The sequence below is a fragment of the Pyrus communis genome, chromosome 12 (assembly GCF_041283825.1).
Source record: "Pyrus communis isolate YQ-2024b chromosome 12, ASM4128382v1, whole genome shotgun sequence".
Taxonomy (NCBI): Eukaryota; Viridiplantae; Streptophyta; class Magnoliopsida; order Rosales; family Rosaceae; genus Pyrus; species Pyrus communis.
The window spans coordinates 25,380,466-25,404,476 of NC_142576.1; the positions used below are offsets into that span (position 1 = coordinate 25,380,466).

The 24,011-nt window shown below is 39.0% G+C and overlaps 4 protein-coding genes across 8 annotated transcripts; 3 read left to right on the top strand and 1 right to left on the bottom strand.

Annotated features, from left to right (window-relative positions):
* Nucleotides 1-3,549: 3,549 nt before the first annotated feature.
* Nucleotides 3,550-13,191, top strand: LOC137745790 (protein XAP5 CIRCADIAN TIMEKEEPER-like). 5 transcript variants are annotated; one of them, XM_088681445.1, is made up of 14 exons: nucleotides 3,609-3,677; nucleotides 3,815-3,878; nucleotides 4,054-4,341; nucleotides 4,632-4,697; nucleotides 4,796-4,860; nucleotides 4,974-5,077; nucleotides 5,457-5,535; nucleotides 5,651-5,727; nucleotides 5,817-5,878; nucleotides 5,988-6,119; nucleotides 6,220-6,273; nucleotides 6,412-6,477; nucleotides 11,997-12,071; nucleotides 12,870-13,191. In XM_088681445.1, exons 3-14 carry the CDS (start codon nucleotides 4,171-4,173, stop codon nucleotides 12,918-12,920), a joined length of 1,002 nt encoding a protein of 333 aa, XP_088537571.1. In that variant the 5' UTR covers nucleotides 3,609-3,677; nucleotides 3,815-3,878; nucleotides 4,054-4,170; the 3' UTR covers nucleotides 12,921-13,191. The 5 variants fall into 5 exon arrangements, with proteins under 5 accessions (XP_088537569.1, XP_088537570.1, XP_068341904.1 ...); XM_088681443.1 differs by lacking the exon at nucleotides 3,815-3,878 and having other exon boundaries at nucleotides 3,550-3,677; nucleotides 4,974-5,086; XM_088681444.1 differs by lacking the exon at nucleotides 3,815-3,878 and having other exon boundaries at nucleotides 3,550-3,677.
* On the top strand, nucleotides 7,514-8,648 carry LOC137744198 (uncharacterized). Its single transcript, XM_088681446.1, has 2 exons — nucleotides 7,514-8,148; nucleotides 8,469-8,648. Exons 1-2 carry the CDS (start codon nucleotides 7,650-7,652, stop codon nucleotides 8,501-8,503), a joined length of 534 nt encoding a protein of 177 aa, XP_088537572.1. The 5' UTR covers nucleotides 7,514-7,649; the 3' UTR covers nucleotides 8,504-8,648.
* A 688-nt stretch (nucleotides 13,192-13,879) lies between the features above and the next one.
* On the top strand, nucleotides 13,880-16,645 carry LOC137745352 (HSP20-like chaperones superfamily protein). The gene is made up of 5 exons (XM_068485296.2): nucleotides 13,880-14,019; nucleotides 14,101-14,444; nucleotides 15,637-15,671; nucleotides 15,754-15,799; nucleotides 16,415-16,645. The coding sequence occupies exons 1-5, from the start codon at nucleotides 14,015-14,017 to the stop codon at nucleotides 16,444-16,446; spliced, it is 462 nt and encodes a 153-aa protein (XP_068341397.1). The 5' UTR covers nucleotides 13,880-14,014; the 3' UTR covers nucleotides 16,447-16,645.
* A 567-nt stretch (nucleotides 16,646-17,212) lies between these two features.
* LOC137744606 (uncharacterized) lies at nucleotides 17,213-21,745 on the bottom strand. Its single transcript, XM_068484380.2, has 10 exons — nucleotides 21,499-21,745; nucleotides 20,894-21,179; nucleotides 20,369-20,470; nucleotides 20,004-20,173; nucleotides 19,679-19,812; nucleotides 19,389-19,566; nucleotides 18,530-19,103; nucleotides 18,258-18,370; nucleotides 17,915-18,158; nucleotides 17,213-17,701 (listed from the first exon to the last, which is right to left on the bottom strand). The coding sequence occupies exons 1-10, from the start codon at nucleotides 21,561-21,563 to the stop codon at nucleotides 17,468-17,470; spliced, it is 2,100 nt and encodes a 699-aa protein (XP_068340481.2). The 5' UTR covers nucleotides 21,564-21,745; the 3' UTR covers nucleotides 17,213-17,467.
* Nucleotides 21,746-24,011: the final 2,266 nt, after the last annotated feature.

Sequence of the window (24,011 nt, forward strand, 5' to 3'; positions counted from 1 at the left end):
GAAGCTTGATGATTTTTGCTGCCAATAATTGATCGAAAATTGCATCAGCCTTGGTGATATCAAAAGTGTATACTTTTGATGACTTACTCGTTTCCTCGGTGGCCAAACGGGTTTTGGCGTCTTTGGTATTTACTTGCGCCAAGGCCTTGCAAACATAGGGTTTGTCTATTATTATCTCGGCCGCATCCACACTAACATACTGAGGGTCTTCACTTTCGGCCGATGCATAGCTCACCGTGGGGTTCTTATACAACGTCCCCCGGGATGGTGACTTGGATATCTTTTCTTCTCGGAGCAGATACTCATATTGTTCGACGTGTTGAGCAAGTTCGTACATATCTCGAATATTTGCCCCCAGAAACTTCTTTTTGTACTCCACGTCTAATCCGTTAAGGGCGATCCTGACGAACTCCACCTCCGGGAGTGGTACTCGGCACCAATTCCTGGCCGACTTAAACCTTGTTAGGTATTCCATTGGAGATTCGTCAGATGCTTGAGCCATCCTGGCCAACGACGATACGGACATCTCCATCCCTGGCCGATAAAATTGTTCATGGAACTTTTCGACCAACTCTTCCCAACTTTGCACGGAGTTGGGTGGAAGATTAATGTACCAGGCGAAAGCTGAGCCTGTCAGTGAAAAGTTAAACAACCGTAGTTTGTAGAAATCGCTATTGACGTCCCCACACTGCGCTGTGAACCGAGCCACATGTTCTAGTGAGGATAAAGATGATTCTCCGGCGAAGAGGCTGAAATCGGGGATCTTAAATCCTCGTGGGTATTCAAACCTTTCTACATAAGCTGGGTATGGATGGATAAATTTTGGAAACTTCGGCCCTTTCTTCAGGGCCGAGTCAATCATTCTCTGGACTTCGGTGATGTTTACGGAAGCGGCTTCTTCTCCCTGGCTTGGTCCCTCGGCTCTATTTCCTGGTCCTCTTCTTTCCAAGAGGACTGGTTGTGGCCGAGCGGACCCTCTCTCGGCTGGGATGGGCAAATTCGTCGGGAGCTGCCGAGGCTGGCCGACCTGGCCATCTTCGAAGGCTTTACTAACCAGTAGTTCAAGCATTCTGGTATGTGTATCGCTGTTACTACGTATTGCGTCTAGCAAATCATTCATCTTCTGACCAATCGACTGCTCGACCTGACGATATTGTTCATCTAGTCGTCTCCGAAGGAATGTCCTAGTTGGTGGATCGGAACCTTCCCCACCATCGTCATCACAATCTTCCACAATCCCTTCCATGAACATCCCAGCTGTTTGATTCGGGACTGCGGGGTTGTAAGGTTGCCCGCCGAGACAGACCTCATTCTCTCGGCGTGTTACACTTGTGGCCTCGGGCGGCGCAATTATGATCGGATTTTTTGTAGAGTGCAAATCCTGCCCAAGGCCTTGCACTGGCAAGTCAGTCGTTGACTTTCCCATGGTTGTTTTCTGCTTCGTAGACCGTGTCTCAATGGTCATGAACTCCGAAGGTTTAGCACAAATGGTCCCACTGGGCGTGCCAAAATGTTGACCCTAATAATTACAAGACCTACGTGGCGCGCAGGCCGAGCAACTAGTAAGCTAACTACGTCCTTCGGTTGAATGCGGGGCGTGCCAACTCGTCGGCCGAGCTCGGCCGAGGAGTACAATTTGTTGATGTCGCTTGGAGCGCGTCGTTGACTTCTGTATCTTGCGATTGCGACCGAGGAAGGAACGCTCTCGGTCTCTGAGTTCTACAGCCTGAAGACAAGGCTGCCAATTCTGCGGAGTTCAATAATCGTCGGAGCCCGATTCGGTCACCGTGATTATATTCGTGAGAGTATAAGCACGTCGAATCGAGACCAAGGTGTATGGGCACAGGTACTCGAACGTGATGTATGTCTTGATGGTAAACGTAGTTCGGCCGTCGGAATGCCGAACCCTGAAACCTACTTGCGAGTATCCAATCATAAAACCACTCGGCGTCCTGTACGCCGAGCAATGCGATTCGTAACACCTAACTATGCCGAGAAAGCTTAGCAAGGTGACCTCTGCCAACAAAGGTTCGAAAACCTTTCTCGACCGAGACTTGGATAGATAATCGGTCGACCTCGACGCAGTGCTGTTTATCCAAACTGAAGGTGCTTCTCGGTCGGCTGATTCTGCGGCAGCAGTGCTGTTTATCCAAACTGAAGGTGCTCGCCGGGCGCTTCCACAGTGCTGTTTATCCAAACTGAAGGTGTGTCGGCAGGAAAAGAAAAGGAAAAAAAAAAACTAAAGGTGTTTGAGAGGTTTTGCGCAGGGCAATTGTATGCTGATTCTGAAGATCCTTTTCTGTTGCATGATTTCTTGTATTTATAGTCCCCCATTCCTTGAATCTGACTCCGATTTGGATCGGGAGTCCTTTTCCCAATTCGCCTCTTCCTCGAACAATCCTACTCCTACTGGGATTCTGAATTTTCCTTCTTTTCGGGACTTCATTCCTTGCTGGTCGAGAATCCTAATTGCATCAGGATTTCCTCGACCTTTCTATTTATCCGGATTACCTCTGATGGGATTTGGCCGACCCTGCCAGCTGGCCCGGGCCTTATTATTCGGCCCATAGTATTTATCATCTCCTTGGGCCGAGCACATCCTGCTGCTCGGCCCAGCAATAATATTTCGGGCCCAAACAGATACCCAAGGGATCCGGTGATTATGGTCATTCATCGTACATCCTGCGATCAGTTTTTGTTAAGTACTATTTATATTTAATTTTAAAATTTAAATTTTAAATGATTTCTGATCTCACGATGTACGATGAATGATCATAATCACGAGATATTCCGAATCGCTGGGAAAAGAACCGGATTCTTTTCCAAAATTATATTAATTGGCGTTTCATGTCAAAATATATAATGTTACATGCAAAATTTCTTTTTACATGACACGACGTTTGGGATGATATACCTCACGCACTTCCAACCCAATGAGGACGTTAAATCTGATACGTTATCATAGTATTCCAGACCTTCCCGCATGACATTTCATAATTTGTTTTTGGACAACCGTAACGCCCCATTTTATGTAGTTTGGACACCATAAAATGGTGTCATCATTTATATTCTAATATAAATAAAGGGACACTTTGGATGTGGTCCTTAACTATCAATGTTCTTTGACTAAAATCTTTGTGATTTTTAGTTTTTGATCAAAATCCCTGACATTAATGTAATAATGTATTTATTTTATTTTTAAACTGAAAATGAAATTTGTAGTTATTTATGTTAATGAGATTTTAAATAAAACGCATAATTTATGGGATTAAAAATATTAAAGATAAAAATTATGTAGCTTACATGTAATTCATTAATATATTAATACTAGGGAATTTGATCAAAATCTAAAAACTAATAAGATTTTAGTCAATAAATATTAGAAACTAGAACTGGATACTAATTTTTTCATAAATAAATAACAAACTTATATGTCTCGTGTAATTTTTTATTTTTATATTACAAGATGTATTTTAATTTGAGTGAAATAATAACAAAGTTTTGAATTCATCAAAAAATACTTGAGGGTCGCCACGTAACCTACTTAAAAGGACACCTCCCCGCTTCCCTTCGCAACCATCGTCACCCCCCTTTAATTTGGTCTTCCCTCCTTTTCTCATTCGGATTCTTCTAATCGGCTCGTCTTCTTCTTCCTCAATTCGTCTCTTCGCACCCAGGTACCTCATCATCCTTCAATCCTTGATTATAAACTGTTAATTTATGATTAAATTGTGGCTTAATTTTGCTAATTGAGGTAATAACAGGACCGATTTCTTGAGAAAATGCGTTCTTGATCGAGTTTTATTATCTGCAGTCCTTGTTTAGGGAAAACAAATATTTGAGCTTTGAGTGGCAACTTCTAATTGATATTTAAATTGGTACATTTTCCTTATTACAACCAGTAGTAATTTCTCAAATTTCCCGTTCTGAGCATGTAATTTCTCGAATTTATGATTTATATGAGTTCTAAAGCTGTTAATTTAATGCTGAAATTCCCTTTTATTTAATACAAATTTTGAAAGTTTTTAATAATACAGGTCAGATTTCTTGTAGGTTTATGCTGAGGAGTTGGTTTTAACAAGAACCTAGATTATTAACCTTAATTTATTCTATCAGTTCAAAGTAAGGGATAAGAGGAGGGGTAGGGGTTGAACAGAGAGGAAGGAAAAGATGTCGGGCATGGGAGACGGATATGTGGGCACGGCCCAAGATGCCGTGAGGATCCGAAGGCTTGAGAAGCAAAGAGAAGCCGAGCGCCAGAAAATTCATGAGCTCAAAAGCAAGTCAGCCAACGATACAGGCCAGCCGGGTCTCCTCCAATTCGGGTCAAGTACCTCTGAGGTCTGTACTTGAAACCGAACTCATATCTAGGGCTTTAAAGTTCCCCATGCGCATATATTTCGGTGTCAGAAATCTTATGACTTTTTAATGTTGGTTCTGTGTACTCTCTGGTTTACCAATGATGAGAAGCATGAAAGTTGTGAGCCTATTCATTAAAAAAAAATTCTTGTCCTTACGATTTATGTGGTACCAAATAGGTGTGTTACAAACTTACAATAGATATAGATAACAAGTTTTGTACGGACAGATTTTTTATCGTTGATTAATGATTTTCTTGATTGATATTTCAGATTCTTGAGACGGCATTTAAGAAGGAAACCATTGGTTTGGTAACAAGGGAGCAGTATGTGGAGAAGGTAAATACTAAACAACTAGGATTGCTTTCTTTTACTTATACTAATGGAAGCATATGATGGTTAAAGTGCAGTGCTTGTGCTGTGAATTTATGTTGTAGAAAGAAAATATTAAGATCAAATTTGAGGAGGAAGAAAAGGAGAAACTTCAGAAGCTACAACAAGAGTGAGTTTCGTAACAGATGACTGTGTTGCTGTTTGATTTATGAACATCTGAAAGTGTTTATATTTGTCAATGACATGCAACAGTCTAATTTTGTTTTTCCTTTTATAATTCAGGGAGGAGCTTCTTCAATTACAAAAGCGAAAGAAGAGGAAGATAAAGGGGGGTTCTCGATTGTCCTTTGCAGATGACATAGAGGATGGAATTGAAGAGGAAGATGGTGAAAATAGCGAGAACTTCTCTCCTTAAAGAATTAAAAAACTTATTCTGGTTATGCAGTGCCTTAAGTTGCTCATAGGATGCATATTGTTCTTATTTTTAATGACCGACTGTCACTAAGGTTTATTGTATGGAACTTTGTAGATTGATTTAGCATTTCTTTTCACCATTTTATGTGACATATTCTCCCCTGATGAACATTAGGCGTAGATCTAGACTGATATTTGTTGCAACTCGCATGTATAGAAGCGTCCATTCTAATTTTTTGATGGGAGGCTATATTTAGATAGTTGATGTTTTAGTGGTCACTTGAGATTATTCTCATCTAGTGTTTTTTGTGGATGCCCACTAGAAACTTAATGCTGATTCTTGTTCTACAGAAAGCACAGAGGCTACAAGATTACGGTGCGGTAGACTTGGGAAAGATCCTACAGTGGAGACCAGCTTTCTGCCAGATAGGTGTAACATTTTTCTCTTTCTTGCTCTTATGCACAAACATTTTTATCCCTCCCTCTTATTTGTTTCTGTTTCAGTCTAACATTTGAACTTAAGAGGTGCTATGGATTTATTTCAGTGAGCGGGAGGCAGAGGAACAAGCTGAGCGTGAAAGGTTGCGGAAGCAGTGGCAGACTGAGCAGGACAATATACGAAGTAATTTTGCTATCCTAATTTTCCCTGTATTTACGTCCTTTGCCAATAATAAGTTAGTTTTGAAAGAAACTTTTATTGTGTTTTTTCAGAGGAGGCACTTCAAATTACTTACAGCTATTGGGATGGAACTGGGCATAGGAGAGTGCTCAAGGCAAGTAAAGCATGCTTGACTTGCATTTGTTTTCCCTTCATGATTTCTCTTTTAAAATTGAAACTATCGTTTTTTCTGTTCTTTTTCATATTCTCTTTGTTTCCATCAGGTAACGAAAGGTGATAAAATAGGAGATTTCCTTAAGGCTGTTCAACAGCAACTTGCACCTGAGTTTCGAGAGGTGCGAACCACCTCAGTGGAGAATTTGCTCTATGTAAAAGAAGATCTTATCATTCCACATGTAAGAAAAAATTGTTAGTGATGCATTTTCTTGGTAGAAGCTTTACTGAATAAATGCTAATTAATTTCTCATCACTTGTGTCATGGTTGTGGAAGTGCAGCAGCATAGTTTCTATGAGCTAATTGTAAACAAGGCTAGGGGAAAAAGTGGACCGGTAATGTTCAATATATCTTGTTATTCTTCTTCCATCATTTGGAAATATTGTATGAAGGTTTAGGTTTGTCTGAAATTTTATTGTAGGATGTGCTCATTGATGGTGACTCATTACGATTTTCTGTTGTATTTTGCATAGCTTTTTCATTTTGATGTGCATGAGGATGTGCGAACAATTGCTGATGCTACAATAGAGAAGGATGAGGTACATTCTCGTTTCTTTTTTAGTAATACTCTATTGCATAAAAGGTTTCTGTTAACTGAAGCAGCCATTGTTGACTAAAGAATTAGGAAATCAGACATGAATTCCATTGTAATTAATAAAGTAGTTGTAAGCAGTAAAGTTAGGTATAGGCAGTAGTTTCATAGCAGTGTTTTTATGACTTCTTGTACTGGTTTCATACCTGATCATCATTGCTTGTATTCCTATATAAATCCTCCGATTGGGAGATGAAAATATCAAGAAATTAACTCTATTTTGGCATGGTATCAGAGCCATTCTGATCCAAAAGGAGTTTCTATTCTGATTAACCTACCGGCACTACTGCCATCTACCCCATAAGACCTGCAGAATAGCAGGCCTTCTACTTTCATACAAATCCAATCTCTTTTTGGCCATATCTGCCAACATCACTACCCATATTGAGCTTGTTAACCATATACATTCCGCTGCATCTCTATCCATCTTCTGTCCATTTGCAATATCTCCACGAACCCATAAAACTTTCCAAAAAAACCAAAAAATTTTAAATACTACCCCATACCCTATAAACCATACCCGTTGGAATCACCCAACAAACCCGTGCCATTGCCTCTTCCTCCTTGCATTTTGTTCCTGCATCTCTCTCAGTGAGACTGACTCTCTATTGTTTCAATAAAGAGAATTCGTTGCAGTAGTAATGGGTGACTCCAAGACCACTGTTTCAGCTGCTGTTACACAAAATGATATGTCTCTGCATATCACCCCAGACAAGTTGGATGGGTCCAACTATTCCTCGTGGTCCCAAAGTGTCCGCATCTACATCACTGGCAGAGGCAAATGGTTTTATGTCAGTGGAAAAAAGAAGGCACCAGCAGAAGCCGATGCATTGTATGCTATATGGGAGGAAGAGAATGCCATGGTTCAATCTTGGCTTCTCAACTCCATGACTAGAGATTTGCGGGCCATTTTTCTCCGACTCTCTACTACAAAAGATGTTTGGGATGCTGTTACCCAAACTTACTCAATTGAAAAAGATGCATCAAAATTATATGAACTTCGCCGTCAAGCACTGCCGACTCGCCTGAATGGTGAGCCTTTATCTGCATATTATGGTAAACTCCAGCAAACATGGCAAGAAATAGATTTCTTACGTCCTGGAAAATTGAAATGTGCTGATGATGTTGCTGCTCGAGAGAGAAATTTCAGAAGAAAGATTGTATGATTTTCTGGCTGGCCTTGATCCTCATTTAGATCATGTTCGCAGTCAAGTTTTGACTCAAACACCTTTGCCATCTGTTCGTGCTGCTTATGCTCTTGTGAATGCTGAAGCAAGTAGGCAAACCATTATGTTGGTTGGCCCACAAGTGGAAGGATCAGCCATGGTAGCTGCTCCGTCTCGATTTCCCCGTGGAGTCTCGAATTCTCGATCAGTTGGATCTAAAGTTACTGATACAAGGAAGTGTACTTATTGTGACAAGGATAAGCATACTAGAGACACTTGTTTTAAGTTGCATGGATATCCTGATTGGTGGGTTCAAAAGAAGGAAAATCAAAAGAAAAGCATTGTTGGATCACAAGCACACCTGTCTACACCAACGCCTTCCGTGCCTCGAGTAGATCAATCTGCTCACTCAGTTTCTCCTACTACTGCTTCCACTTCCTTAGTCGACGCAGGTAACTTTGGTTTTGCCTTGAACACCACATTTGGTGCTCCAAATAAACCTTGGATCATTGATTCGGGGCCTTCTGACCATATGACCAATAACTCTTCATGGTTTGCTTCTCACACTACTCCACCTTTAAATACCGTTAAAGTTGCTAATGGTATTCCCACTCCAGTGCTTGGAGCAGGCTCCATCTCATTAACACCATGCCTATCTCTCTCATCTGTTTTACATGTTCCTAATCTTTCTCACAATTTGCTTTCCATTGGTAAACTTACAAATCAACTAAACTGTCTTGCCATCTTTTCTTCTACTCATTGTTGGTTTCAGGATATTCGAACGAAAGCGTTGATTGGTCATGGTAGAGAGAGGGGAGGTCTATACTACTTGGACTTACCACCAGATTGTGAGAAGACAAGTTACAGTTGTCAAGTGGAAGCTAAACAATTTGAAGCTTCTGAAAAAATTTGGTTATGGCACAAAAGATTGGGACATCCTTCCTTTCAGTACCTGCAATATCTATTCCCTTCTTTATTTTCTAAAGTCAAGGTTTCTAATTTCCATTGTGAAACTTGCATCTTTTCTAAAAATCATCATGTCTCATTTCCTTTAAGCTCCAATAAAAGTGATGTTCCTTTCTCTCTTATTCATTCTGATGTTTGGGGACCATTTCATATTCCTATTTATACTGGTGCTAAATACTTTGTCTCTTTCATTGATGACTGCACTCGAGTTTCTTGGGTATACTTACTAAAAAGTAAGAATGAGGTTATGTCTTTTTTTCCAATATTTCATCAAATGATTCAAACCCAATTTAATGCTAAAATTCAAGTTGTTCGATCTGACAATGGGAAAGAGTATTTGAATTATGGACTTGGAACATTTTTTCAACAAGAAGGTATCATTCATCAAACATCTTGTCCACATACTCCTCAACAGAACGGTATAGCAGAACGTAAAAATCGTCACCTCTTGGATGTGGCTCGATCTTTATGTTTTGCTATGCATGTTCCTAAACGTTTTTGGGGTGATGCCATTCACACAACTGTTTTTCTTATCAATCGCATGCCATCACGTGTTCTCCAATTTCAAACACCTATCCAAACCCTTTCCCAGTATCATTCTCTTCCTTCACTCCTTCATATTCCTCCAAAAGTGTTTGGTTGTGTCTGCTATGTTCATGTCCACATGCAAAATCGTGATAAGTTGGATCCTCGAGCCATCAAATGTATGTTTATTGGCTATTCTGCTACTCAGAAAGGGTATCGATGTTACTATCCTCCCAATGGGAAAATTTTTGTCTCTATGGATGTTACCTTTCAGGAACAAGAGGCTTATTTTTCAGAGGGAGATTCGGTCACTTCTCTTCAGGGGGAGATGGGGAGTAAGGAAGAAGAGCAGTGGCCACTTGACATTGGTGGTATGCATTTTTCGGATGAACACTTGTCTGATGCCGGTGATGGTCCAAATTTGCCTAATGATGAGGCAAAGAGTGGAAAAATATTGAAGGTATATGAGAGGACAAGAAAAAGGGGAGATAAAGGAAAAGAAAAAGAAAAAGTGGCTGATGAGATAGACCACCCACATATAGATCCCCTCATTGACCAACTCTCTGACCAATCAGCTGCTACTCATACGAATTATCCTGAGGTAACCACTCATTCTCCTTCTCTTCAGCCTACTATATTTGATGAGTCCAATCATGAGATTTCATTAAGTGCTGATCCAAATGAACCACATCATGAGTCTGGTTCTCGTTATCCTATTCGAGAAAATCGAGGGATACCCCCTGTTCGTTATGGTTATTCTTCTACAAAGGGTATTCAATATCCTATATCTAATTTTGTTTCATCTCATCGCTTGTCAGACTCTTATATAGCTTTTGCAAACCAATTGTCATCAGTCTCAATTCCTAATAAGTTACAGGATGCTCTTAAAAATCCAAAATGGAAAAAAGCTATGATTGAAGAGATGGAAGCTCTTCGAAAAAACTCCACTTAGGAACTTGTTAAACTTCCTGAAGGCAAGAAACCTGTTGGGTGTAGATGGGTGTTCACAGTAAAGCATAAAGCTGATGGTTCAGTGGAGAGGTACAAGGCCAGATTGGTAGCCAAAGGTTATACTCAAACCTATGGCATTGATTATCAAGAGACATTTGCGCCGGTAGCAAAGATCAACACTATTAGGGTTCTTATGTCATTGGCAGCAAATCTGGGGTGGCCTCTACGACAGTTTGATGTGAAAAACGCATTTTTACATGGAGACTTGGATGAAGAGGTATACATGGATCTTCCTCCTGGATTCACTACCACTTGTGATATTGGCAAAGTATGCAGGTTGAGAAAGTCCTTGTATGGATTGAAGCAATCACCAAGGGCATGGTTTGGCAGGTTCGCTCAATCGATGAGAAATTATGGGTTCAAGCAAACTCAGGCTGACCATACCTTATTTCTTAAGCATGATAAAGGTAAACTTACAGCCTTAATTGTTTATGTGGATGATATGGTGGTTACAGGTGATGACGTCGAGGGAATTCAAAAACTTCAAATGTATCTAGCCAAGGAATTTGAAATGAAGGACTTGGGTACTTTGAAATATTTCTTGGGTATTGAAGTTGCAAGATCAAAGCATGGCATTTTTCTTTCTCAAAAGAAATATGTTATAGACTTATTAACTGAGACTGTGATGTTAGCTTGTAAACCTGCAGACACACCAATTGAGCAAAACCATAGATTAGAAGACTATCCTGATCAAGGTTCGGCTAACAAGGAAAGATACCAAAGATTAGTTGGGAGGTTGATTTATTTGTCTCATACACGACCTGACATAGCCTATGCTGTAAGTGTGGTGAGTCAATTTATGCATAGGCCAAGTGAAGCCCACATGGATGCTGTACAACGCATTCTCAGGTATTTGAAGTCTGCTCCTGGAAAAGGCTTGATGTTTTCCAATCATGGACATCAAGAAGTTGAAGGATACACTGATGCAGATTGGGCTGGGTCAGTAACTGATCGCAGATTGACTTCTGGATACTTTACATTTGTTGGAGGAAATCTAGTTACTTGGCGCAGTAAGAAGCAACATGTAGTGGCTAGATCCAGTGCTGAAGCTGAATTTAGAGGTATGGCACACGGCGTGCAAGAATTGTTATGGCTCAAGATTTTGTTGAGAGAATTGGGTTTCAATTCTACAAAGCCATCAAATCTTTATTGTGATAACAAAGCCGCCATTAGCATTGCTCATAATCCAGTTCAACATGATCGTACTAAACATGTTGAAGTGGATAGGCACTTTATTAAGGAAAGGTTGGTTGATGGTACCATTAACTTGCCTTATGTGAAGAGTGATGACCAGCTAGCAGATATTTTAACAAAGGCAGTGTCAAGTAGGATTTCCATCTTTCACTCAGCAAGTTGGGCATTCGAGATATTTATGCACCAACTTGAGGGGGAGTGTTAACTGAAGCAACCATTGTAGACTTGTTAACTGAAGCAGCCATTGTTGACTAAAGAATTAGGAAATCAGACATGAATTCCATTGTAATTAATAAAGTAGTTGTAAGCAGTAAAGTTAGGTATAGGCAGTAGTTTCATAGCAGTGTTTTTATGACTTCTTGTACTGGTTTCATACCTGATCATCATTGCTTGTATTCCTATATAAATCCTCCGATTGGGAGATGAAAATATCAAGAAATTAACTCTATTTTGGCAGTTTCCAATACTAAAGAAATGTAAGACAACCATAACTAAGTTAATGCCATGGCTTGACCATGCTTGGTTATACTTTTCAGGTATCTATTTCTGGTAATGACATGGCTCTCTTCATATTCTTATATCTTTGCTTTTATTTTTGTGGCAGTCTCATGCTGGGAAGGTTGTTGAGAGGCATTGGTATGAGAAGAACAAGCATATTTTCCCTGCTTCCAGATGGGAGGTACCCTCTCTCTCTGACTCCCTCTCTCACTCTCTCTTCGTATATGTGTGTTATAGATAGTATCTATGTCTGGTAGATGTCTACAATGAAGTGTCCCTTTCGCCTTTTCGCTCCAGACAGGCTTGATAGTGTGGTATACTGCTTGCCATTCTATAAATTGCATCTCTCGAGTATTAACTACAGTGCTTAAGTATCCAATTTCTGTGTATGTAGACTACATACACAGAAATATACTCAAAACCACTGTAGTTAATGTAGTGTGACCAATACCTGACTATTGTTGATAAATTTAATTTTTACGTGGGATAACATATTGTGTGCACCAGCACGGGCGGTAAATAAGTTTGATTATGGGAGTGCAGTTCAAATCCCTAACCTCTCTCTTTCGGTGGGATGATTGCCTACCGTCTTTGCTACTTCATCTGAGTATATAAGACATGTTTAATATATTTGAGTAGTTAACATCAAACATAGAGTTGCAGATGAGGCTTCATGATTCTTTCTTCTTTTATAGCAATATGGGATGCTCACTTTTTGGTTTTGAGTAACAATATATCCACCTTAAAAGCGTATAGACCTACTATGCCTTGAATGTTTTCCGATTCTTTGATTGAAATAGCAGATAGTTCCTTCAAAGTTTGCATCGTTTCTCTCATAATGTTCCAATATCGATATTCTGTGTGTTTTAGTTCCCTGATGTTTCTATTTACAGAGACACTCTACACCTTTGGGTATTTGTGTATGATTCTTCAGCATTCTTTTCAGTCACCCGTTTTGTCTTTTTTTTTTTTCTGGCAGATATATGATCCAACGAAGAAATGGGAGCGTTATACCATCCACGGGGACTGATTCATCATCACAATTCACAAACATGGGAGACTGAATGCAGTTGCGAGTTGTTCCCTCGTAAGCTGCACAACAATTTTATTTTGAGGTTTGAGGTTCAGTTACTGCAGTTACTCGTTTTTTTTTCCCTTTCACTTAGTGATCAAAGTGGAGGTCAGGCAACGCAACGGTTTTAGCAGATTGTATACCTTAATTGGAAGTGTAACGAAATCTGTTACGAGCATTATGAGCATCGTTCATTTGCAATTTAATTTCGATTAGCTTCTTTTGGTCATGCATTTTCTATTAGGTTCTCCTCTGAAGATGTCTCAGATGGCATATGTTGTGCTTATGCTTTTATAAATGGTACGTTCATAAATAAATACTTAGATTTAGGTAATCTAATACAATAGTTGGCTCTAATTTTACAACTTATTCGAATTATAAGCGCAAAACCGAGAGCGCATTGACGTTATAGTATTTATATATCCAACCTCATTCAGTGGAATAAGATTTTGTTGTTGTTTGTTGTCTAATTATGATAGTCGTGCTTAAATCAAACTCGTTTTATTTCGGAAAAAGATATGAGCATTGGAGAAAAGAATTTGGTCAAAAGCCACCAATCAACTAGTTATATTAAAGTATCGAACTCATCATTTATGAGTGAAAACTATTAACTTATTAGTTTATATAATTTTCTTTTATGGAGCCTACTATTTTGTTTAAGTGCCTCAGCATCTAATTTGCAAAGAGCCTACTACCATTTTTTCAATAAAAAATATCAAGAGGGAATTCAAACTCAGAATCTCGTTTACAAACGCGAATGAACTTAATCAACTAAGCAACTTCGAACCGTTGACTTACTGCTTAAGAAAAGAGAAGAGTTTGACACGAAACTTCGAATAAAAACGTGAATGCTCTTAATCAAGTGCAACCGTTTTTAATCAAGTAATCTACAAGTTACACCGAATCATTTTTTGGCATATTCCTTCTACATATTGTTTGGCTGTTGAGGGTTTTTGTCGATTCTCCATTTCCTTGTTGCTTCGTGCCCACTCTTGTTACAGCACCCAGTACACCTGATCTCTGCCCTCCCTCTGCAGCAGCAACCCTCCAAAATGAGGTTCTCCTTCTCTCTCCTGCCTCAATCTCTCTCTCTCTCTCTCTCTCTCGCTCTCTAGATTTAACTTTTTGTTTTTTGTAGTGGGACCAGTCGGCACCCGGAGGTTCTGTGGGCGCAGCGCTCCGACAAGGTGTACCTGACGGTGGCGCTACCGGATGCCAAAGACATCACCGTCAAGTGCGAGCCTGAGGGATTCTTCAGCTTCTCCGCCGTGGGAGTCCAAGGCGAGCCCTTTCACTTCACTCTCGAGCTGTACGGTCCAATAACCCTTGATGGCTGCAAAACCAGAACTGGGTTGCGGAACATTCTCTGCTCGATCCAGAAGGAGCAGAGAGGTTGGTGGAAGCGGTTGCTGAAGACGGAAGAGAAGCCGGCGCCCTACATTAAAGTTGATTGGAACAAATGGTGCGATGAGGACGAGGAAGGTGAGACTTGTGACTTGTTTTTCTTTGTCCAGTTTCGATTATCGTCAATTGGGTTGTTTTTGTTTTAGCTGTTTGGTTTGTTATTGGTTTATTTTTCGAATTCTAATCATGTTTTGATTGATGGGGGGGGGGGGGGTGTGTCTGATTATGATTTGTCCAACTAGATTGTGAGATTGAGGTGAATAGTGAACCTAAGATGAACTTTCGTATGGATCACATTTCAATTTTCATTAAATCGGTTGCCTTTATTTTAGCTGTTTGATTCTGTTATCGGTTTATTTTTCAAAATTTTCTGATGTTTTGATAGATGGGGTTTGTCTGATTATGGTTTTGTCCAACTAGTTTGTGAGATTGAGGTGAACAGTGAACCCAAGATGAACTTTCGTATAGATTGCCTTTCGATTTTCTTTAAATGGTTGCATTTATTTTAGCTGTTTGATTCTGTTATCGGTTTATTTTTCAAAATTTTGTGATGTTTTGGTTGATGGGGTTTGTCTGATTATGATTTTGTCTAACCAATTTGTGATCTTGAGGTGAATAGTGAAACCAAAATGAATTTTTGGATAGGAATGTGAAAAATGAGCATGAGGTGGCACAAAGTTCATAGCTTGTGTGTTTTGAAACATCTGCAATATATGAGTACATGTAAAGGCCCTACTTTGGCAAGTAGAATCATATATCTTGCATTTCTCGTTGATGCACTTGGCATTGTTTGTCTGAGTAGTGAATGATTGAAAGGAGAAAGCAGGACTATCTGGTGATTTGATTGCCTCACTGTAGTGTGTACATAATGCTGGTTTCTAATTGCTCTAGCACGTTAGATTGATTCTCTTTGTGTGTATTTGTTGTTTACTATAAAGTTGTTGATACGGTGAAAAAAAAATGTTCCCCGCTGTGTTATCGTTACCTAGTTTTTATCTACCTCCAGTTTTTGCACAATCTTTCTGGAAATGCAATTATATGAGGGCTTTAGCGGCTTAGGCTAATCCATAGAAATGATATAGCGTCCCTGGTCTTTTCATACCGTTATTGTTAATATGAAATGCCATGATTGGTCAGGGGAATGCCAATTGGGCGTGATTGCCGTTTTTAATTTGACACAATTTTTAGTATCATGTGCCTGCAAATTGAATATAGTTCTTGAGAGAGATTTTCCATGGATCTGACTCAACATTTGTGTTGTCTTTTGCAGCTGATTTGGCCCCCGATGATGATGATGATGATACGGTAAATATGACACCTTATATCATTTAGAATAATGGATTAACTTCACCTAATCAGGTAAAATGGATTTTTTGTATTTTTGCAGTATGTTGGTCAAGATGGTGGAAGCAGTGACGATGACGGAATGCTCTGTAAGTATATTTTTCCTCTTGCTCCGTTGGTGATATTAGTTTCAGTAAATTTTATAGAAGTATGTGCATTTGGTAATTTTTGCTGCTTAGTCCTTACAAAGAGTTCCGCAAAGTTCCTTTTAAGGAACTAAATGCGGCGGCTTAAACAGCAAGCCAGTGGCAGCATCCTCTGTTTGCCAAACTCACTTGATAAACTATACGCATAGCGAGGCACATAAACTGTCAAAGTTGTTTTTTTCTTTTAAACCAAATTTGTAGACTCTCAGTACATTCAACATTTCTCCTTATTGTGTTAAAGTTTGTTTGCTGTCCAAGTCCTAAAAATATAAATGTGTCTCTGCATTTTAAGACATTTTGTAATCGAATGTGTAGTATGGAACGGTTATTCTATTTAAAAACTACAAGTTCTTCTCTGTTATTATCGAGTTACCTTCTGTCGTCAATTTGTCCTTGAAAAAGAAGAAACCCTAGCGATGCCATTTAGGACTTTGCGGTTTCAGTCAGTTGTTGAACGAATTAGAGTGAGTCATATGAAGTCTGTTGGAAATGTTAAAAGTGCTGCACCTGCATCTCTTTCTGACGGTTCTTTAACACCCGGTTTTGGCTTGTTTACAGATCTTCCGGACCTGGAGAAGGCGAGAAAGTAGGAAAACGGCGATGAAGTAGTGAGTAGCAAGCAACGATATGGGATGGACAGCAAGGGGCTCTTATTAGGTAGATTAGAATAGTAGACGGAAAGTTTGTTAAACTTGATGGAAGGCGAAATACTTTGACATCACAGATCCTTTGTAACTATTTGATCATATCCTCCTCATGCTCTAAACTTAGTATTATCTTTGGTTCTAACTCCATGGTTTCAAATTAATGTGACCTTAGCCCTCGTTCAGCCAGTCCGGGCTATAAACGAACCGAGCCAAATTCAACGAGTCTCTAGCCATTAAAATTAACTCCGTTGCCATGGATTTATAGACACAATTCGAGTTTCATTAAGTGATTTTTAACAGAGATGATATTTATAGAATAATTTACTATGATTTGGTCACGAAAATTTTTGAGTTCACTCATCATTGAATAGCCGAGTACTGTTCAATAACCTTCAATAACACATAGGAGTTGCAAAACCAATGGAACGATGAGAGCAAAAGAGAAACTCGGTGTATTAATCCATCAACTTATCGATGGATTAATCCCCAAACTTGTAACAACGGGAGACGTAATGATCACTTTGATTAACTTCATTAAAAATTTTGTCGCTTATTACCGCTTTAAACCCTTTATTTAGATGAAAGTTCAAAAATCAATACTCACGACTTTTTAGTACAGTTTGACCAGAATTCAAGAACCGATGCTCCAATATCTCAAAACAAATGGTGTAACGAAGGCCAGGAAGATTCCATCTCACTGAATCGAGGCGGGCATAACAAACTCCATTATTATTACATTACAAGTTTTGCTGCAAAGGAAGAATGACAATAACACCACTCGTGTACAATCTATAGCTCTTAACGATGATATTTATTTACACATGGCCACACATGCAAGCTACCCTTCTTCTGTATCCATTTACTGCAGCATCGAAAAGAAACCGGAGAAACCATGACAAACCGGAATCATAAGTGCAAAGTAAACTATTTCGGGCAGTTGGCAGTCGGAAGCAGCCGTATCTAGCTAGTCTGCCTTGGACTGTCGAGTCTCGACAACACGGACAGGAATGACCGGAATTGAATCCCACCATTCTCTTAGTCGTCTGCTGCTTTGGTTCTCCCCCTTACCCATACCTAGTCTCGACGCCAATGTCGATGAGAAGCAACAAACTATGGCTGCCATTATAACAAACTTCACCGGAACCACCGTAAAAAATATTGCCGTCGCACTCAACAACACCATCGCCACATTTGCATGCTGCAACAACAATTAAACTTTGTTAGTTGGATTGATGCAATTAACACAAGTTATCAATCTCTTATATGCATGAGAAAAGTCGGCGTAACATAAGCATTTCGACATTTGAGCCTCTGAATTTAGAATATCTTTCGACTCTTGCTACTACTACGATCTGGAAATTCACAGTGAATTGTAGAAGTGAACATATAGCTTGGCTGCATATATAAATACCTTGCGTGCCTTCGAAATATATATGGACCACAACTTCAATATTGAAACATTTGCTATCTGCATCATCTCATGCACAGTTTGCATTCCACGTTGAGCAGACACTATGCTTTCTATTGTACTCTGGTCCGAGGCGGTGCACACGACTATCTCATTGCATTTTATATCAAGTCTCTGCAGCCTGGCTCTAACCATCTTCGCAACCAGCCAAATGAATAAAGCGGCTAGTGCTATGCCAACCCACTCCCTGCATATCAAGAAGTTGTTCTTCACAAAATACCATTCACCAACTTGGAATTTTATTAAAGCTTACGCAGCACTGCAGCTAGCTAGAGAAACGACATACTGGTAGGTGACTATTAAAGTCGCAGCAACCACAGTGAGAGTAGTTGACGGTCTTTCCCACATGAGTACTTCTTCAAACCAAGGCACTGAATTCCGAAGGGGCCTTAGTAGCTCCTACACAATAAAACGAAGTCAGATTGATACGTGGATGTATGCGAAGGTGCACGTTAGACGGAATATTAAGTATAATATAAACTAAGATATTTTTCGCCATTTGGATTGATCGATCATGGAAATTCCTCTAGAGTGATATGGAGGGGGTTAGATACTTGCCAAAAAGATAGTAGCGCTTTCACTGATTCCCTCTTCTTTACGTTCCTTCGTGGTAGCTTTGGCAATAGCAATATCCTTTTCTTCCACTCTTGCTTGATTAATTGCTGTTTCTAATAGGGAACTGTTTTCGACTTGACCGCTTGGAGTTGGGGTTGCATTTTCGCTGCTGCCAACTTTCATCTCTTGGTCTAAACCTGAGATGATCATCGACTCTGACAAGTTCATGCTCCTTAGGATGGAACTAGCACTACATGGATGCCCGCTATTGCTCTTCTTAAGACTCTCTGCAAGCTCTTCCAGTACATAATCTCCCTTCGGTATCTCATCGAACAAAGAAAAAATTAAGAATCTTGTTGGTGGAGGGGGTGATATTCTTAGCATTTCTCTTGCTGCATGGAGCCTTGTTATTGCTAGGATTGTCCTTGAATGCATCTCCCATGCTTGCATCGGACAATTTATTTCATACTTTGCTAGGAAACGATGCATCAACATAATCTCCCTTGAGAGCGCAAGCCAAAGGTCACGCCTTGTAGAGCTTGTTACCTCGGGGAACTCCAGGACAATCTCCTCTGATCTAGAAATTTGGTGAAGCAATTCATTAATCTATAACAACAATATAAGATTTTAACAAACTTTGTGTAATTGTGTTTCTGTTTGGTCGATGTGGTATCCACACAGGGTCACCAGGAGCACTAGAAACCCTAGCGAAGATTTTGGTTTTTCAGCGTGTCAAATACTAGTTTCTAAACACTCGACACATAGATTGATTAGCTATTTGGTGCTTTGGGTTAGACTAAAAAATGAATGCAAGATTTCGGATAAATACTTAAATTCATAAATGCAGAGCATATGCCCTCACAATTCAGGAGAATCGTAAATTATAGCCTTGTCAAAAAGTGGAGCACCCCATGGCCCTGTTGAAGCTGGTTTCACCGTTTGCTCCATATCCTTCGAAAGGTCTATTTTAAGAGCGTCTTCATATGTTAATACTCCAGAAGCCTCGAAATAGAGTGCGTAATTCGTTAGTGTAAGCCTACCTGAAATACCAATGCAGGGTTAGCCATATCAAATCGATTACTTAATTACATATGGGGAAAAGAAACTATATATAAGACATGAGATGATCAAAGTTCTCTTTTCTAAACAAACCAGGCCAACTTGTTCCTCCAATGTGGCGCACTACTCGCTGTGTGCTAGCAGTTCCCTCGACGTGTAAAATGAATTCGTCGTCTGCAAGCTCCACACCCTTCGGTTTTGCATGTTTTGCCAAATATTTTATACATCTATAAAATCAAAACAGTACAAAAAGGGAAAAGTTGAAAAATCTTAAGGAAATTAATTACTCTTTGCATGTTATTATTTCAAAGAAAAAGGTTCAACTAAGGTATAACGAGTGTCTCCAACAGTATTAGCTGCTTATTGGGTATGCGTCGACACATCATACAAATGAAATATATGGTTATAGATGCATCACCTATCAATTTCCTTTAAATATTTGTCATAGGAAGGAAAATGGAGCCGGTTTCCCGTAGGCACCGTTAAAGTTTCAAAGGTAAATCTCCCATTAACAACATCTGTAACTAGTGGAACCTGCGACCCCATCCAAACAAATGCATCTTCTCCAACATTTTTCTCATTATCAACCTGCCAGACAGTAGGTGAAGAACGAATAGAAACAAAACATAATTACAACTACAACGAGGAACAAAAGATTAGGGTTCAAGCAACGACCATTACTTCAACCTAGAACTCAGTTTAGTCCAACTTTCCATCTCTCTATGTATCTCGAAAAAAAATTACAAAAAACGAAATTAAATCTTAAGAAATGAAATAGCTTACAAGAAGTGGCAGAAGGTCTGAATAGAACAGAGAGATGTCATCTTGTTCTGAAAGACATTTTTGCGGCAATTTTTTCTCTTCTTTCTCCTTCGCCACACACTCCTGCAAAACCCCAAAAATATGACATTTGAACAATAACAAAAGAAACAACAAAGGGCGATCCCGAGCCAACAAGGCTCCCACTTTGCGAGGGTTGGGGAGGAAGGTCTATCGTACACAGTCTTACCTTGCTTTGCAAAGAGTAAGGGTAAGGCTGCGTACATGTTTTTCCTTGCATACAAATATAAATATATCAATGCATCATAATAGTTCAATGCAACTATTTTTTTCTCTTCAATAAAAAACAACCGTTTAGTGGTATTCCTATCCACCTCTGTGTGAGAGTTTAGGTGTTTTTAGGTTCGACTTCCATGAATGGTGAATTCTTCGATACCACCATTTTTTTACTTCAACATCATCATGAAGCTTAGCCAAATCCCCGTTAGTATCAACAGAAACAATCAAATTACAAACATAATTAATTACCGTAAAAGATTCCTCGTCAGCAGAGGTAGGCATCTCCCAACCGAGCATCATGTCGAAGGTGAAGCGGCTAAAAGAGCCATTGGCAATCTTTTCCTCAATGGTTTTGCACATGTCACAATTCTGCATAACCTTGGCACTGCAAAATTCTACGAATTTCCTCCCATAACTATTACTATTGTTGTTATTGTTACTACTGATAGTAGCAGCACCAACCGGCGCCGTTTCATCCGTCTTCCATGTAGTTTCAAATTCCTCCACCAATTTGTCCACCGGGGTATCCAGTTTCCTGAACGTAATATAATTATGTAAGGGTATATAATAGGATTTAATAAACAAACATGCATATAAACATGAAGACGTGGGCGTAGCCTCATTGGTTGGCTACAGCGGATGTGCTCTCCTGTGCACCCTACTTCGAATCTCCCTCGACATGCGGTTTATATTAGTTTAACGTAGAACAACGATTCGTATATAAAAGACACTCATATATATTATATATATAGTCAACATCGATTTAAAAATTCAACAAATACGAAGAAGAACAATATTTGCAGGTGCAAAATATTATATATGTATGAATTACATATCATATATGATGGACTTACAAAGCGCATTTTTGTACAACGTTGTTTGCAATGGAGGAGAGGTGCTTCAACTTCATTGTGGACATTGTTGTATTGTTGCAGAACAGCAGAGAAATTAGAGCAGAAGATTACTTGGTTTTTAATAGGGAGGGATGAAGGAGGAAGGAGAAGTTGAAGGAGAGGCAGAGGCTGAGATGTGTTTCTTCATGGAGCTGCCACGTTTGGGTGGCCATGCAGCATTTGCTATTCCACCTGTTGCACGTTCCTCGTTTCTCTGAGGCCGACTTGGGCTGTCTTTTCTTAACCTTCTGGGTCGAGTTCGGCTGAATTATCCGGAATTAGAAACCAACCGAACATAGCTGATCTCACACTCTTGGCCCTATTCAAATTCAATTATATTGCTAACTAGTTGGTAATTAAGTTGTTAACAAGTTAATAAAGTGAGTTGGTAAGTTGACTTGATTGTGGCTATAGATAAGGTAAAATTCCTTCAAAGCTTCTTTGGGCCCAAAAAAGATGGATAACTGTGGCTTGCCACAAATTGTTCCCCTTCTTTGCAGAAAAAAAAAAGTTAATAAGGTACTAACTATTCATTTGTGCCTACTTTCATAATGTATCATTGGTGTTGTTTGTCTTTAGGTTTTCATTTAAAGATTATTTTTGTGAAATTTCAATTGGACAAAAAGTGTTTAGTTATTTAAGTCTGATCAAAATAAACACGTATAAACACAATATTTTCGATAAATGATAAATATTGATAAACAAATTGAGTGAGCTTGCTTTATTAGGAATATCCTCCAATAAGAACGTAATTAACAAGTAAATGGTTAATACATTGTGGAATGAGCCAAAATGAATAGTTAATCACGTATTAAGTCACCAAATTAAAAAGAGTAATGCTATGAAGACTAAATTTGCAAACTAAATGATGTGTCGCCAATAGGAAATGAGCATGTTTATTAATGTTTAAGTAATAATTCAATCATCAACTTCCATATCATTTAGTTTACAAAATTTAATCTACAAATAAGTGTTGATAATCCCACCCCATTGTCATATTTTCCCACCCATATTTTAATAAAAATCTCAAAAGTATTAATAACATGTTTATAAAAAGACTTTTAAACCCCTACCCCATTACTCCCCCATCGTCTCTCTCCGTCCCCGTTTCTCTATTCTGTTTCATCTCTCTTTTCTCCGCTTCTGCACCGACCACCATGGCCACAAGCACTAAGGATTAGAAGGAGCACGACAAAGTTGTGGTGGTGGAGGAAGGGCAAGAGGAATGCTCCTCTCCTCTAGGGCAAGTCACTTCTCGTTTGGGGCTTAAATTTCAATTTCCATTGAATTTGAATGGTTGTAGAGATTGAGAGTGTCATCATGACGGTAATTAATTTTTTACTTTGTATTTTTTTAATTACCCTGAACTTCACTGCTTGATAGTTGCTACAAGTGCAAGTGACTTGTTGCCGTAGTACAAAATCTAGAGATACATAGCTTGTGGACAAGATTGAGAAAATGGTATTGGATTCTGGGATTTTGGGTTGGCTAATTGACGCATTTTGCTGCTAAAGGAAGTTCCAGGGGAGACCAGAGGTGGAAACAAGATAATGATGGTGTGGTGCTCATGCTGTGATAAAGGTTATTTTTTGAATAATAGAGGGTGGGAAAACAAGATTTTAATTTTTTTTATTTTTTATAGTGGGTGAGATTATAATGAGGTGGAGAAATAAGACAATTGGATGAGTCTAGTAGCATTCTTACAAATTTAATCTCTCTAACATTGCTCAGTTAAAAACAAGTTGAAATTTTGAATCTCTTGTCAACGCTAGGAAAAAAAATCTCGCCAACTCAATGGTAGATGTGAAGAGTGAATTAAATTGTGCACACTTTTTTCTCTTGATCGCAATATATTTATTTTAGTCTTAAAATTAAATAAATAAATCAAAAAACAAACAAAAGAAGACAAAATGTGTTGGGATTACTTCCATTTTTATGTTTTAATCTTAATTTTTGTTAGGAATTGTTTTGATCTAAATTTTAATAAATAAGTAAAATATGAAGAAAAAGAAAATTATTTCTTTATTGAGAAAATTATAACAATGACTCTTTAATTTTAATTCAATTGAAGAGTTGGTCTCTTAACTAAAAACCCGTAACCTTAGTCCCTTAACTTGGAAAGAAATTCTCTCCAGATCTCTTCTACTAAGATCACCAGATTAAGTGATCCGGGCCTTTAAAATTTCATCCAACGGTAAAAAATTATTATAGTTTTAAGGGATCAAAACAAATAGGGCCGTTAGATGAAATTTCAAAGGCCCGGATCACTTGATTCGGTGATCTTGGTGGGAAATGGTCTCTTTTCCCTTAACCCATCAAAACATGCAGCTCTGGTCCTTTTTGTCAACTCCATTAGAACTTCTGTCAAAATTAATCATGGTATAAGGATCATTGCATTGAAGTTGATGGACCATTTCTCTAATTGGGTTAAAATAACATTGCTAACTTTGGATTAAAGTTCAGGGATCACTGCT